Genomic DNA, 16,364 nt, shown 5'->3' with positions numbered 1-16,364 from the left:
TTAACGTAAACGTGTTCAATACTCAAAAGTTACTATGAATTTCTAATGACGGATTTTTCCGTCTATGCTCACATGATTGTGAATTTTTTTCGCTTTTTATTTTTACTGTGTTACTTTTTATTCATTGTTCATTTAATTATTTATTCAAGTTACTATAAATAAAATGGTTACATAATAATTTTGGTTGAATAGATCAATTATTACTTTCATGTATTTTATTTACTTTCATTTTTTTGCGTTCAAGGTAAGTTCAGTTAATTTTTTGTTGCGATTTTGACTTTCTGTTTTTTAATTCAAGTTTTTTTTATGAAAAACTTATTTTCAATTGGACAAAGTTGAAAAAGAATTCAATATTTTTATCAAACTGATTCTTTTGCATTTCTCGATTAATTAATGATAAAAGAAAAGAATAATTAACTAATAACTAAATTTTCAATTTCTGCGACTACTTTATTATTAAATCTCTCAATCAATCTAACTTTCCATTAACAGAAGTCTTCAATTTGCAGGTTTCTTGCAAACGAAGATATTATGAATAATTTCGAATTAATTGAAAGTGATTTTGAGGAATACGATGATAACTTGATACAACCGCACAAACGAAGTAGTGTAACTTTTGATAATGACCAAGAGGAGTTTGGAGAATTAGTTTCCACTCAAGATCATACGAACGATGATGAATTTTTCGTTATTAAAATTTACGATAATACTTATGAGATCGAGGACAATAACGTTGATTTTACTATGATGAATCGGAAAGAGGAGAAAAATGATATGGTCGAAGTCGCTGAATCAATAGCTACGAGCGAGCAGTTATCAGACACCGACAAAACAAAGAAGACGAAAAATGGTTAGCAATTTTTCATTATTTCTTTCTCGACAAATAGATCCTATCGAACAGTTACAAAATTATACTTGAAAAATCGATGGGATCTATTTGGTCGAATGTTGCCCGAACCCTAGCCGATGCATGAACAGCAAGCCCCCCGTACAGACTCAAAAAATTAGCAAAGCTTCCCTCTAATTGTGTGTCCTATCCAGGCTTCGTGTGCGACATCTGCTCCCAGCGCTTCAACAGCAAAGTCCTGCTCGGCAGTCACCTGGTGTCGCACAGCGACGCGCGACCCCACGCCTGCGAGCACTGCGGCAAGGCGTTCAAGCGCCGCAACACCCTGGCGGTGCACCGGCGCTCGCACACGTCGGCGCGCGAGCACCGCTGCGACGAGTGCGGCGCCTCGTTCGCGCGCAAGCAGCAGCTGGCCTACCACGAGGCGCGCCACGCTAAGCGCTACAGCCTCCACTGCGAGGTCTGCCGCAAGGGCTTCTACACGAGGTACGACCTGGCCAGTCACATGAACAGCCGGCACCACGCGAACGAGCACGAGTGCCCGAGCTGCGGCAAGTTCTTCCCGAACGCGCACAGTCTGCAGCGCCACGCGCGCCTCCACGACGAGGCGGCCCAGCTGCGCTGCGACCTGTGCGATCGGCGATTCGCCTACGAGAGCACCCTGGCGCTGCACCGGCTCGAGCACACGGGCGAGCAGCTGCGCAACCAGTGCCACCGCTGCGGCAAGCGGTTCCGCTACAGGGGATCGCTCACGCAGCACCTCAAGCTCCACGACGGCGAGAAGAACGTCGTCTGCGAGGTCTGCCAGCGGCGCTTCTACAAGCTCTCGACCCTGGTCATGCACATGAGGACCCACACGGGCGAGAAGCCCTACTCGTGCAAAGACTGCGGCAAGGCTTACACGCAGCACTCGTCGCTGGTCATACACAAGAGATCTCACACCGGGGAGAAGCCTTACTCCTGCGACATATGCGCCAAAGCCTACGCTTCCAGAGGCATGCTGACCGCCCACAGGAAGACGCACGGCAACGCCGAGCGAAAGAGGAAGAAGAAGAAGAAAAGTAACAAGTCCAATAAGCGGAACAAGTCCGCGAGGGATTAGCTCGCGTATTTTGTTTGTCGATCTCATAGGTTTAAATATGTTACACACGATAAAATCGCCTTATGGAATAAATTCACTTGAGTCACGGCGCAGATTAGTCTATAAAATGTTACACCAGTATCGATGTTTTGTTAGATAATTTTAGAAATGATTTTTAGATCATTTTTTTTTATAAATCAATAACCGCAGGTTTACTGTGGCTGATTTTTTACAAGTTTTAGTTCGCGATAAGTATTATTTACTTTATGTGGTGCTTTTAAAATGCACAATACAATTGCTTATAGACTAGTTTTAATGATTTTTGTCAGTTTTTTTACAACATTTCAGTTCCTTGCAATGCTTCGAGCACTAGTCAATACTTAACAGTATTATATACGTTATCCTTAGTATCGGTTTCGTGTTTATATTTAATTTAATTAAAATGTTTAGGAATAATTTGTGATAGTATACATGTCCTACTTAAGTTATCTTTGATTATCAGTTTTACGTCAATTTTTCATGTCGTCGATGTTGTTAATACATATTTTACCAAAACTATATATGGTATGTTGAAACTATTCGAAATGTATAAAAGTACATAAAATAAAAGATTCTATTTGCATCTTATCTCATGCCTCTTCTCTGTTCTTCTAAGTAGCTCTAACCACAGCAAAATCTTTGTTTATCATTCTAATTACTTCCTATTAAGCTAATAATAGAGAAATTGCCCTTAATCCGTTAGTACCTCTTTGCTTTGACTTTTCTTTACTTCTTCAATTTACTGACTCCGAGCTTATTAACTTATTTTCGTTTCAATTGAGTAAACAATCAGTTGCGAAACGCAGCGTAAAGTAACAATTAACGACGGAACGTAAGAGCATTGACGTTTGAAATTCAGGCAAGACTGTTTCACGTTTCAGGCACTCGAATCGACCTCTGCCGCTTCTTCTGCCGATCAAGTCCGAATTTGAGCCTGTCGTAACGAAGAAAAAGCAACAAATGCAGAGAATCGAGAAGACTCAAATCCCACCTACTGCGGAAATAGAACAAAAATTTTTGCCCGAAAAACACCATAAAATTGTCGATGAATTATCCGTGGTTATCGATCGATTGGATAGTCAGGACATTAAATCGCATCGCGAACGACTTCGACGCGGCAAAAACGTCCGCAGCGAGCCTGCGTCGTATTCCTGCTTACCCTGCTCTAAGAGCTTCAAAAGTCTCTCGGGCTTCGAGCTTCATTGCGAGACAGCTGCGCACCAGAGAAAAACCGCCAAAAAGCGTTACGATTGCGCTTACTGTAAAAAAAGATTTTCAAACACCAAAGCCATTATCAAACATCTCGAAAAATGCATGGTACGCCTCGACAAAAAGTTCCCTTGCGACAAGTGCAACAAAGTGTTCTCGGCCTATCAAAATCTCTACAAGCACAAAAAGTGCCACTTGAAGCCCGATCTGAACTGCAAACACTGCTCGCAAAAATTTCGCCGCAAGTGCGACTTGGTGCGCCACGAGAAGACTCACTTCTTGACGCCGCTGCCTTGCAGCGAGTGCGACTACGAAACGACCGACCCGCGCCACTTGACGCTGCACGAGACGACGCACAAAAAGTCCGAGAGCGGCGGCAGCGGCGGCGATTCGCAGAAGCCGTCCGTCTTCGTCTGCGAGGAGTGCGGCAAACCGTTTCATAAGGCCACGGATCTGCAGCAGCACTACAACATCCACACGGGCGACAAGCCCTACGTCTGCGAGTACTGCCAGAAGGCCTTCTTTCTGCGCCGGCAGATGACCTCGCACGTGCGCCAGGTGCATCCGGAGAAGAAGCTGCCCAAGGATCACAGCACGACCTGCGACTTTTGCGGCAAAGTCCTGGCCTCGAAGCGATCGCTCATACGCCATCGGGCCAGTCACAATCCGACCAAGCTCTACCTATGCGACTTCTGCGGCAAGAGCCTCAGCAACTCGGACCACCTGAAGAAGCATCGCAGGATCCACACGGGCGAGAAGCCCTACGTCTGCGACATCTGCGGCAAGGGCTTCACCGACTCGGAAAACATGCGCATGCATCGGCGCATACACACGGGCGAAAAGCCCTACGGCTGCGATCTGTGCCCGAAAGCCTTCAGCCAGAGATCGACCCTCATCATTCACAAAAGGGGCCACACGGGCGAGCGACCCTACGTCTGCCAGCTGTGCAACAAGGGCTTCGTCTGCCAGGGAAATTTGACTGTACATCAGAAAACTGTCTGCGTTTGATACAAATTTTAATCGTGTAACTATTTTTTTATGCGAGTGTCACTGTTATCTTTTTCATTTCGTACTTTTCGCCGACTGATTGTAATGTTATTTTAACTCGCGAACCCTAACTAATTTATCGATATCACTTCGATAGCCAAAGAACTACTAATATAAATTATTTTACACCCACGACGTCTGGGATTTGAAATCACAACGTCATGAGTATTATTTTCGATTCAATTATATTATTACTAACGATGTTTGCTTTTAATAGTCCGGCCATCGACCGATTTTTTACGAAAATTGTCATAAATTCATTCGTTAAAATCGGTGTAATTACCCGAAAGGTAGTTGGAATATTCCAATATTTTAATTTGACTGATTGCTAGTTTTATATTTGTCAATGACTGGACCGAAAAGCTCATCGATAATACATTTTAATGCTCAAGTATTACACCAAGTTCTTATGTTTTTATAATATTTACGATATCCTATTTTCACGTTAATTCTATTGAAGTGTAACAACGATCTATACAATAATAGTTGACATAACTTTATAAGAGATATTAGACTGTGCACAATGTTATTATTGGATAAATAATAAATTAATGTTTTACCAATGAACATTTGACCATGATAAATCACAGTATAAACTTCCATGCATCATATCCTATTATTTTTTTTTATTCAGTGAAAAGATAGGTAAGTTGACTATAACAGCATTTATTTTTCAATCCGACATTTATTTCTCACGACGAGCTTCATTGCGATCGAGTAAAGCCACCTGAAAATAAATCGTGCAATCTAGCTTCTTTCAGCCATAAAAGAAAAACATCTTGAACGTCACGAAATTTCAAAATTCTGAATGCATCTGTAACATTTTCGTCAGTGATCATACGGGTAGTTTGCTTAACAATACCTCTACCTCATAATGCGATAGTAACGACTAACCAAAAATAATTCTTATTAATTAATAGCTCACCTAAAAACCCAAGTGTATACTAGCAATGATTAAACCGTAGAAGAATTATGAAGAGTAAAAGGAAATAAATTTTACTAACCAAATCTGCACAAGTAGTTAGAAATACATGTAATAAGTATTATTATACTTCAGTACGAGCAGTATCGGCACACATCTAACTGTTGAAGCTTCAAATCGGAGATGGGTAAAAGAAAAAAAAAGTTGCATTGTCCCGGTAGAGTAGAGAGTCGCGCGAGTATTAACAAATTCGGCGAATGTGTTTACAGGCAAAGCATCTGCTCGTCGTTGCCTCAGGCGCCGCTGATACTGCTCATCCAGAATGGCGACTCTTTTAGCAACGGAGTAGCAGCAGCAGCAGCAGCAGTGTCCAACGGCATCAATGGCAACGGCAACAGTAATGGCAACAGTAACGGCAAACACGACTACCTCGTCGACTACGACGATCTCGTTAAGCCGACGAGCAACGAGGATCGGTCACCACCTTCGGTCACTGCCGTCAAGCCGCCGAAGCGTCAGCGTCGACGTCCCGGCTGGTTTCAGAACAGCATCGTCGAGTTCGACTCGATCTGCCTGTCGTGCCCGATCTGCCACAAGTCGTACGAGACCGAGCGCAAGGTGGCCGCGCACGTGCGCAACGTCCATCGCAAGCCCTTCAAGTGCGACCTGTGCCGACGCCAGTACTTCACCCAGGAGAAGCTGAGCGAGCACCGCAAGACCCACAACACGGACTCGCACTTCGAGTGCCGCATCTGCCATCTCAAGTACAAGCGCGAGGAGACGCTGCAGTCGCACTTCGTGCGCGTGCACAGCGACTGCGAGGCCATATTCGGCTGCGACTACTGCGGCAAGCGCTACAAACTCAAGCAGGACCTGCTGCTGCACATCAACCAGGTGCACATGTGCACGCCCCAGATCTGCCGCTTTTGCGGCAAGGAGGTGAAGAACGTCAAGGCCCACGAGTGGCACCACCAGAACAAGATGAAGGCCGATAGCAACGCCGAGATCTACAAGTGTCGCATGTGCTACAAGCGCTTCCGCAGCGAGTCCAAGCTCGAGAATCATCTGATGCGCCACGTGCAGTGCTACACCTGCAACATATGCGGCCTCAAGTTCACCGGGCCCGGCCAGCTGATCAATCATCGCGCGACCCACAAGCCCGCGACCAAGTGCAAGTTCTGCGACAAGAACTTCACCTCGCAGAGCAACTATTATCAGCACGTGCTGATGCACGCCAAGGTCAGGCCCTACAAGTGCGACATGTGCCGCGAGGACTTTACCCAGCGCTCGACCCTCGTGCGCCACTGGAAGACCAGCCATCCGGGCAGGCCCACCGACAATCTGCCGCAGGTCCCCATCGCCGAACTCGCCAGACAGGTTCTCAAGAGCTTCGAGAAACCCGTACAGATTTAACGGCGTGAAATCGGTGCATATAAAGATAAAGAGAGAGAGAGAGAGGCAAAAATATTAAGAGGGACATGCCAAATATTTCATCAACTTTAGACTTTTATATACAGGGGATTATACCGAGTTGTTCATTTTCGAATCGCATTCCAGTGCGACTTTTTCATGTCTTGTAATAATTAAGTTTCGAGATTCCGTCCGAGTTTTATTAATCGAAGCGAAAACTTTGTCGCTTTTTATCGCAATATACTTGTCACTGCGTGCCAATTTAACGTGAATAATATATGCTGATGCAATATCGCTACGAAAACTCTGTGTGTACGATCGGTATGCAGATCGGCAGAGATACTCGTTGTTTGCCAAAAGAGCATTTAATCAAAATAATTCATAAGTTTTATACGAGAATCAAAAATTTTGATTTTAAATTCTAATTGATAATCATTCATTTATTAGCTATTCGCACAGTTTTCTTGCCATATGAAAGCGCAGCTAATCCTGCAATCGCTCAAAGGGCATTTATCGAACATTGTTTTTTATTTTTATGAGCAAGTCACATAATTTTTAAATGTTTTGTTTACGTTTTCTGTTTTGTTCATTTTTTATTTTCATGAGCTTATAATCAAAGTTTTTCAAATGTTAAGAACAGACCAAACTCATAAGTCAATGCTAAAGATTTTTTACGTCTACGCGTTGCCGAAATACTCAACTCATTGCACAAGCTTCATATACTTATTTAGTCAATTATTATTAAGGAAAATTTAAATATCGCACGAAAATCATATCTGTATTCGCGCACAGTTTGTACTTATCAAATGTACTTAATCGAATCATTAAATCTACAGCGTTGTCAGCTGTAAGTTTTCAGTGATACGTCGACGAATTTATTAATTTTAACGTAATTTACAGAAGAGTAAGATTTTTTATACTTTTATACTTTTATATACATTTATATTCACTCATTCCCATTTTTATATATCTATTTACTCATGCTTACCAATAACCAGTGCCAAATGTACTTAGCCATGCAATTAATACCAAGAGGCTTTGTCGCTCATTTATAAATGTATTATTTGCAATTATTATTTATATACTTTTTATATGCGTTTTGAATAAATATCTCAATAAAAGCTCGATCGAAGCCAAAATATAAACGAGTCGTTGCCAACTCTCTTCATTCAGACCTACATACACTTGAAAAAAAAACCGAGAAGCAAGTTTATCTACAATTGAAACTTTTTTTCCTACAAAAAAGTAAACGAGAAATGAAATTAGAACGAAGTGACCCTATTGTCTTTATTTTTCTGCTTACAGACTCGTTCCACGGGTGATACTGAAACGCTGGAGTTCATTGGAAATCGAGATGTACAAAAATCATTTGCGCGATTACAGTGACTCCTGGGGAACAGCGGCGCCGGTTCAATCCAATGAAACCCAAAACGATTTAGACGATAGTTCCTACGAGCACGACAAAAAATCGATAAAAAAGCGGAAAAAGAAAAGACGCACGAGCACTAGGCCCTATTGTAGAGAGTGCCGCTCCTACTTCAGATCCCTCTCCTGTCTTCAGATTCATCGTAAAAATTGTAAAAAAAATCCGTTGGAGAAACAAGCTAGCGCGATGGCGACGACGACGACCGATCCGCCGAAGGAGCTCGAGTTCGTGGAAAGTCGCGACGACTCCCCTGCGGACTTGGTCGAGTCGCCGTCCAATAAAGCCGCCTGCCGCGAGGAGGACGACGAACCTCGCTACGAGTACAGGCCGCTGGTCGAGTGCAACGACTGCACGACCCTGTTCGCGACGAGCAAGCAGCTGCTCGAGCATCGGCAGTATCTCAGCTGCTGCCCGAAGAAGCTCGCGCTGCAGCAGCCCGAGCTGTCGGACAACACGGACGAGGAGTACGAGTACGACGTGCTCTACACCTGTCAGGTTTGCCGAGGCAAGTTCGTGTCTCGGCGGCTGCTCGAGCTGCACACGAAGCGCGAGGGGCACTACCACCGCGCCAACGAGGCCTACGACAACGACTACTCGTTCGACTCGCTGAAGCACGAGAAGCTCGGCGTGGACTTTTACTTTCGCGACTGTCGAGACTGCGACAACGAGTACTCGTGCTCGACCTGCAACAACGGCTTCGTCTATCACGACCCGGACGACCTGCAGAAGCATCAGCGAGCCGTGCACAGCGCCGCGGACCTCGCCTACTACTGTCGCTACTGCGCCGAGAAGCTCAGCGGCCCGTCGGACTTTGACGAGCATCATCGCGTCCACCACGAGCTGGTGCGCTACTGCAGCGTCTGCAGCCCCAGTCACGATCCCAGACCCGACCGACTGACCAAGCCCCTGTGCCAGACCTGCTGCGAGAAGCTCGGCTTCGGCGAGTACGACTGCCTGAAGATGCTGCGCGAGAATCTCTACTGCGACGACTGCGAGCGAGGCCTGCCCTCGCTGGCGCACGTCAGGTACCACAACTGCCGCAGCAAGTCGGCCTCGCTGTCCGAGGGCCTGGCGCCCCAGCTGCTCGTCTGTCCGCTCTGCCTGACCAACTACAGCGGCCTCAGGGCTCTGTATCGGCACATCGTGCGCCACAGCGACGCCGCGCCCTATCGCTGCCGAGACTGCGGCCTGCTGCAAAAGACCTGGGCCCAGCTCTGCTCGCATCGGCGCAAATTTCACCAGGAGGAGGAGACCAAATTCGTCAGATGGACGACCGACGAACTGAGACGGAAGGCCGACGACGTCGTCAAGCGCTTCATCGACAACGGCGTCCAGCTGCTCGCTTGATACATATAGTCAACGATAACGAGTTCCTTTGCGCGCGCACGCACACGCATGCTTGCGCGCTCGTGATAATTTTACAAGTCACATATCTCACTGCCAAATGAAACTATACGATAGATTTTTAAGACAATCATTTTTTTGTTACCTACGATGAAACTTTTGTATTTGTATAAATTTTATACTTGCGAATCCGCAATGGTTACCATTTTATATTATTGTAAATAATCCTCGCGTCTTTGTGCAACGAATTTTCAAACCAGTAGACTGAAGTTCACTGCGATGCTGGATCGTTCTATAATTAATTAAGCAAAACTTATTTATAACGATGAAATTTTTTTTTACAGAGTTGTAATAATTATTCTTTATTGTTGAAATGTTTGCATAATTTTGCGTAACGTTGATCATGATTATTTTTTTTTAATCTGTAAGAAGCTCTGTTAAAAAAAAAAAACTGAACCGAATTACGAGAATATTAAAGATTTGTGTTGGCATTTTGAAAAAACGAACGTTTTTATTTCTGAATGTTTGCGCTGCTCAGCCAGCGGTTGCCAAAACGACCGATCATATTCTCACATCCCGCAACACTAACCCCCTATACTTGACCAAAATCTTGGCTATACAGTCGCACACCTCCAGCTCCTATCCGTTTCGCCCTGTAGGCCGCATGTTTAATAATCACTGCTGCTCTGTATTATCGATAAAGTAATAAATAATTCGCGTATACATTTGCGCGACATGTCGTCGATTAAGATCGAGCAAGATATCTCGAGGATAAAGGAAGAAACGATCGAAATAACAGGTTCGTTTTTTTTAATTTGTCTTTCTCGACTCGTTATCGTCGCGCGTGCTTCATTTTGTTCTCGATCGAAAAACTACGCGGAGAAAGAGGAAAAGAGGGAGAGAGGTTACATTTTTCATTTACGTAACGATACGCGATGCAAAACGATCGGAACGCGAGCTACACACCTTTTACAAACGACACACACCGGTTTTGTACGTACACGGAGCCGCCGCGCGTAGCTCTCTTTCTCTCTTTCTCTCCTTCTCTCCTTCTGCATCGGCACTGCACGCACTACTGCTGGCACTTGGCCGCGTTGCACCTCGTTCGCCTCGTCTATACATCCAAATGAATTCATCGCATGCGAATAATACGCTCGGGGATCGCGCGATAAATGTATTTTTCGCAACGATGACAAACTCCGGCCAGGATTACGTTCGCCTCTGTATCGGGGAGGTGTTATATAAAGTTTCGTTTGTGCTGCTGCTGCTGCCGAGCGCGTAGCGTGCATGAGGCGTCGTCGTCGTCGATCGATGCATACATTATGTCGAGAAGAGCGAACGAGAGCTGTTGCGCGCGATTGGAAATTCGTGCGCGTCTTTGTTTTGCTCGTTTCTTTTCGTGTCCAGGCGGGTCGTATAGCCGATAATGACGCTCGATAGCGGGCCCAAAACATGAGGCAACGACTCTAGCGCGATAATTTAATAATCGCTCGAGTTACTCGGTGTGCTGGTGCTGCGTGCGTGCCTGTGTGTGCTGGAGTGCAGCGGCGAGCGCTTATTAATGCCTGTGCCTTAATTAGATGCATTCGCACTTGCCTCCTCGTCGCCGTTACGTGTTGTAGCGACGATGCCGACTTCAACCGAGCAGGTAGTCGAAGACATGCAGTCGCAAGACGCCGACTCGCATCCCGTAGCCGCCGTCGATGCCCAAGACTTTCACATACACCACCAAGAACCCCAGCCAGCCGTTAACGGGTAATTTGAATATTGACTCATTGCTTTTATCCTCTTCTACATATTCTTGCTTCTTGTTGCTCTCTCTCTCATCGTCATAACCCCTTTCTGTGTGTTTTTGGCATAAAAAGAGAGACAAAAAATGTGTGTACCATCCGGCATTTCTAGATCGATCAAAGTCGAACCCGTTAACGTTGATAGTACAATAGCGTCGTTCGCTTCCAACGACGACGCAACAAAGTCCCAGTTAGATCCGAGCGACGGCCGAGCCGACGAGAGCGGCAACGAGGATCGGGAGAATCTGATGTCGCAGCTCGACGTTTACACGGCGAACGCCTCGACGTCGAGCTACACCTGCAACCTGTGCTACAAGAATTTCCAGAATCTGCCGACGTGCGTGCGGCACCTGCTGCGCGCCCACACCTACTGCTTCGCCCACGAGTGCAGCTACTGCTGTCAGACCTTCAAGTGCGAGCAGTCGCTGCGCGATCACGAGCTCAAGAGCCACGCGGACATGCTGAAGCTCGACCGAGCGGCCGCAGCCAAGCTCGCCGTGATGAGCTGCAAGCGCTGCGGCTACGAGACCTTCGACGAGGACCTCATCAAGATGCACGGCCTGAGGAAGCACGCGGTCGACTATCGCTACGTGTGCAAGTGCTGCGGACGCTGCTTCAAGACCTGGAAGGCCAAGAACCAGCACGAGAAAGACGAGATCAAGAGGAGCGGTGGCGGTGGCGGCGGAGGCAGCGACGCGGCGGCCGCCAGAAAGCCCAAGCCCAAGGCGCGATACGTCTGCGACGAGTGCACGGTGCTGTCGAGGAGCAAGGCCGAGCTCATCAAGCACCTGCGAGACGCGCACAACGAAGACTTTTACAAAAACGTCTGTCTCTCTTGTGTGCCTTTCGGCGAATTAGGCGTGCGCAAGCTCTTCTGACCCTCCCGTGTGCTTGCGCGTCATTTGCAGGGCATCCGTCTGCTGCGCAATTGCTCGCACTGCAACCTGATATTCTCGTCGCGCAACTCGAGGCGCGCCCACGAGCAGATACACGAGTCGGCCGGCTTCGCCTGCTCCGAGTGCGGCAAGGAGCTGTCGAGCAAGGACCACCTGCGCAAGCACAAGCGCGTGCACAGCGGCGAGCGGCCCTACCCCTGCCCGGAGTGCAATCAGGCCTTCGCCCTACGCACCACCATGCGCATCCACCAGCTGTCGCACAGCGGCATCAAGCCCTACGTCTGCCGCCACTGCGATCTCGCCTACTCGCAGCGCAGCGCCCTCATGACCCACTGGAAGAGCAAGCACAAGTCCCTGCAGCCGCCTCCGCCCGTCGAGATTCATCACTTTTTCGACAAAGACGGCAACGTCAAGCCACCGCTGCGTAACTAATTGTATTAACCAACGATTCTATTTATAGCGACCGATCGACGCGATACCACGCGGCCAAGTTTTCGTCTAGTTCTTCGTTCGACAATTTTCATTCGGCACCGAAAGACTCTCGCGACGTCTTACGCGTTTTAACCGGGTAAAATTAGTACGATAATCTACACAACACTTTATACACTCATGTAGCTCTCATTACATATTAATGAATAGAAATTCATTCGTTATTTAGAAACGAATAGAAAAGTTCAAACAGTTTATTATTTAATCGAATTTTTTAATCGTCAGACTAACAGTTACATTCCTTTCTCTGTTCTAGAAACAATGACTACCGACGCTGGCACTTGAAAAAATTCATGGCTGAACTCAACTGCACCGCCGTGTCCGATATTCCAAAGCGCAAACCTGGCAGGCCTCCCAAGTTATCGATTAAGAATGCGAAAAGTAATACAAAAATATCGACTGAAAAAAGGAAGAGGAAAGCGGATTCACCCATTAGGAAAAAGCAAAAAATCGCCGAAACACCCACTAAAAAGAAGAAAAAGAATTCAGATCCACTACCAATTAGGAAAAGAAAAAGAGTTTTGGAATCAGAATCAGAGTCAGGTTCGGGTTCGGATTCGGATTCGGATTTAGATATAGTTCCAGTTCCAGATTCACCTATTAGTTTTATAAGCGAATCAGACTCCGATTCGGATGCTCCAACTCGTAAAAAGAAAAAACCGAAAGATACAGAGTGGAAACCGTATGAAAAAGAGAAGGGTACTGGTAGCACGAAAAAGAAGAAAAAGCCTATTCAAAAGATAAAAATCAAGATAAAGCCGCCCAAAGCGAAGAAGCCGCCGAAGGAGAAAAAGGCACCAAAAGAGAAAAAGCCCAGAGGAAAAAGAGGAACTTATAACGTCAAGAAAAAGCCATTGTCTAAAAACGATGGTAGAAGGAAGAGGAGGGGAAAAACATTGATTGCGATTTCAGCATTGAATGAAAGAATGTTGAAATGCGTGAAGAAAGTGTCGTTCGGAGTATATGTGTGCACGATATGTGGTACAGAGTTCACCCAGCGTAGCTCGGTACCAGCTCACATTAAGCGAAAACATTTCAAAGAGCCTAAAACGTGCGAGATTTGCAACGTCGTGTGTCAAAATGATTTTAAATATCAACTGCACCAAAAACAACACGAGACACAGCAATATTTCTGCGACAAATGCGACTACGTGGCTAAATCTAAGTACTACATCAAGACACACTTCATCAGAAAGCACACGGATGAACGTGTCTTCGAGTGCGACCTGTGCGGCAAAAAGTTCAAGATCAAGAGCGACGTGAAATCGCATATGGCGTCGCACAACGTGGCAGAGTACGTTTGCGACATATGCGGTAAAATGTTCCCGAGCCACAATTCGGTGGTCAGACACAGAAGGGTTCAGCACCTGAACGTTTACAATTTCAAGTGCGACATCTGCAACGAAAAGCTCCTGACTCAGGAGAGCTTGGACAGACACGTGAAGAAGCACGACCGAACGTTCAACTGCGACGAGTGCGACTGGAAATTCTTGAAGAAGCACTACCTCACGCGCCACAAGAAGCGAGTGCACAGAGTCGAGAAGAACAATCTGTGCAACGTGTGCGGTAAGAGCTTCGTTTGCTCGTCCACGCTCAGGGTGCACAGTCTCATTCATTCCAAGGTCAAGCCCTACCTGTGCAACGTCTGCGGCTTCAGCTTCACTCAGCGATCGTCGATGATGCTGCATTGGAGGCGAAAGCATCCGGACGCCATCACGCCTCCGCCGCCGGTCACGTTAACTACTATTCTCGAGCATTTGAAGAACAACGACGAACTGAACATTGAACTTCCTAATCAAGCGAATAATCAGACTGAAGCCAATACTAATAGACAACCTGCTGCAACCGTCGATACAAATTCTAATGCTAGTACTTTTACGCAAGCTTCTACTAATGCACCGTCAACTTCTTCTCATGTCAATGCTGCTGCCACTCCTACTAGTACACATGCTAACACTAGCTCTAGTACTCATTCTAATACTCATGTTAATACCACCGCTGCCAGTACTCATTCTAATGCACACGTTAATGCTAACCCTAATACTCATTTCAACTTGAATGCTCACGCACAACATAATACACTTTCTAATATGCTATCCAATACACATTCAAATATGCATCAAAGTGCTCATCACAGTGCTCATCAAAGTGCACATCACAGTGCACATCAAAGTCCACATCAAAGTACACATCAAAGTCCACATCAAAACTTACATTCAAATACACATACTAATGTAAATCCCAATACTCATCTTCATCCACACCCTCATGGTAATGCCAATGCTAGTGCTCACTCAAATGCACAGCATAATCCATTACTAAATACGAATCATATTCCTCATCCTAATGCTTTTCCTAATACTTTCCCTTTGAATTTTCCTAATGCTTTTCCAATAACTTTCCCTAATACTTTTCCTCATAATTTCAATGACATGAATAGAATATAGTTGAGTAAATAAAAAAATGTTATATTTTGTTTCAATATTTATGTGGAAAACGTAATCATTAACGCTAATCGAGGTTTGCTTTACTGATATTAATTATAAAAGAATAATCTTGTACTTAACTTGATATTCGAACTCTTGAGAATTGAATTACAATAGTTTGTATTAGCAATCGATAGATATACTTATTGATATATATATTAATTAAAAATAATAATTGATTATTTTTTCATAAAATATTTAATTTATGTTCAAATGAATCTCAGAGGCATTGGCAAAGAATTGATATCAACAAAGATTATTCATGTGTTACTCTGATTAAATTTATCAACTTATTCTGAGAATTTTTTCAGTTGTATTATCAAATTATAAATAAATTGTTACCAACGATTCAACAATTTGTAACTTTATTTGATATTACCTTGCGTAAGAAATTCTTTCCTTTTAGGTAAATTTTACCGCTCACTTTTGAGACAAAGAAGAGCTCCATTTTCTACTTATAATTACTTGATTTATTTTTGCGTATGTATAAAATTGCTAATCATTAACAATCTAAACTACTCGATACGTAAACAACATCGTTAAAATATATAATCGTACTTAAGTCTTTTCGAACACAGTAAGTAGCAACGACCACAAAAATGTGGTCACTTTTCGACGATAGCCTCATTAACCAAAACTTCATCGTTTTTGTTTTAGATACGTCTATGTTAGAGAGAAGAAGCAAGGGAAAGTGCGAACGATCGTCGCGAAAATTGCGCAGCTTCACACGTGCGACGAGTGCGACCTCGAGTTTACCAGCCCTACGAGACTCGCTTGGCATCGGTCCACCCACGACCCGTTGAATACTCGAAAAAAGTCAGAAAAACGTCCGAGTCTTGCGAGAAAGACCACAGGAAGCGAGCTGCAGTGCAGTAGCGAGACGACGAGACAAGTGACGACTTACATTTGTCCGTCGTGCCCGTTCACCACGATCGTCCGGGGCGACATGATCAAGCACTTCACGAAATCCCACTGCTACTCCGATAAAACGTCTCTTGACGACAGTGAGGAAAACCTAAAGCAAGAGGTCGAGGAAGACGAGATGGATTTCGAGGCCGAGGTGTTGGAGGACGAGATTCTGTCGGATGACAAGGTCGCCATCACTATAACTGAGCTCAAGTGCACCAAGTGCGACTTCACGTCGGAAAATCAAGCCGATCTAGACTTTCACACTTGCCGCGCCAAGGACAGCAACAAAGACTCGAACAAGTTCCTCTGCCACCTGTGCACTTACGAGGGCCTGACTCGCATGGGCCTGCAGAGCCACATAACGCGCAAGCACAAGCCCAAACCCGAGACGGGCGTGCCCAAGAGCTACTGCTGCGACGAGTGCGACTACAGGTGCGGCTCGAAGAACGCCCTCTACTCGCACAAGCGC

At 45.4% G+C, this 16,364-nt stretch overlaps 2 protein-coding genes across 3 annotated transcripts in view; both read left to right on the top strand.

Moving 5' to 3' along the window:
• The window catches only part of LOC106650477 (zinc finger protein 652-A-like), a 40,728-nt gene that overhangs the window by 19,419 nt on the left and 4,945 nt on the right, over positions 1-16,364 (top strand). The window contains exon 5 of one of the 2 annotated variants that reach the window (XM_014368497.2): positions 12,757-15,312. The exons of the other annotated variant lie outside the window; for it this stretch is intronic. Within the exon in view, the coding sequence (XP_014223983.1) occupies positions 12,757-14,947 (2,191 nt within the window). The 3' untranslated portion in view covers positions 14,948-15,312. Of the gene's footprint in view, positions 1-12,756; positions 15,313-16,364 lie in introns of those variants that run through there. 2 annotated transcript variants of the gene reach the window in all.
• On the top strand, positions 1,969-4,881 carry LOC106650480 (zinc finger protein OZF-like). The gene is made up of 2 exons (XM_014368501.2): positions 1,969-2,492; positions 2,849-4,881. The coding sequence occupies exon 2, from the start codon at positions 2,928-2,930 to the stop codon at positions 4,182-4,184; it is 1,257 nt and encodes a 418-aa protein (XP_014223987.1). The 5' UTR covers positions 1,969-2,492; positions 2,849-2,927; the 3' UTR covers positions 4,185-4,881.

The sequence above is a fragment of the Trichogramma pretiosum genome, unplaced genomic scaffold (assembly GCF_000599845.2).
Source record: "Trichogramma pretiosum strain Unisexual culture from Peru unplaced genomic scaffold, Tpre_2.0 scaffold5, whole genome shotgun sequence".
Classification (NCBI taxonomy): Eukaryota; Metazoa; Arthropoda; class Insecta; order Hymenoptera; family Trichogrammatidae; genus Trichogramma; species Trichogramma pretiosum.
This window is presented reverse-complemented; position numbering and strand designations above follow the sequence as displayed.

Excerpts from the sequence above, each read along its gene's own strand:
- LOC106650480 (XM_014368501.2), top strand. The coding sequence starts at position 2,928 with ATGCAGAGAATCGAGAAGACTCAAATCCCACCTACTGCGGAAATAGAA.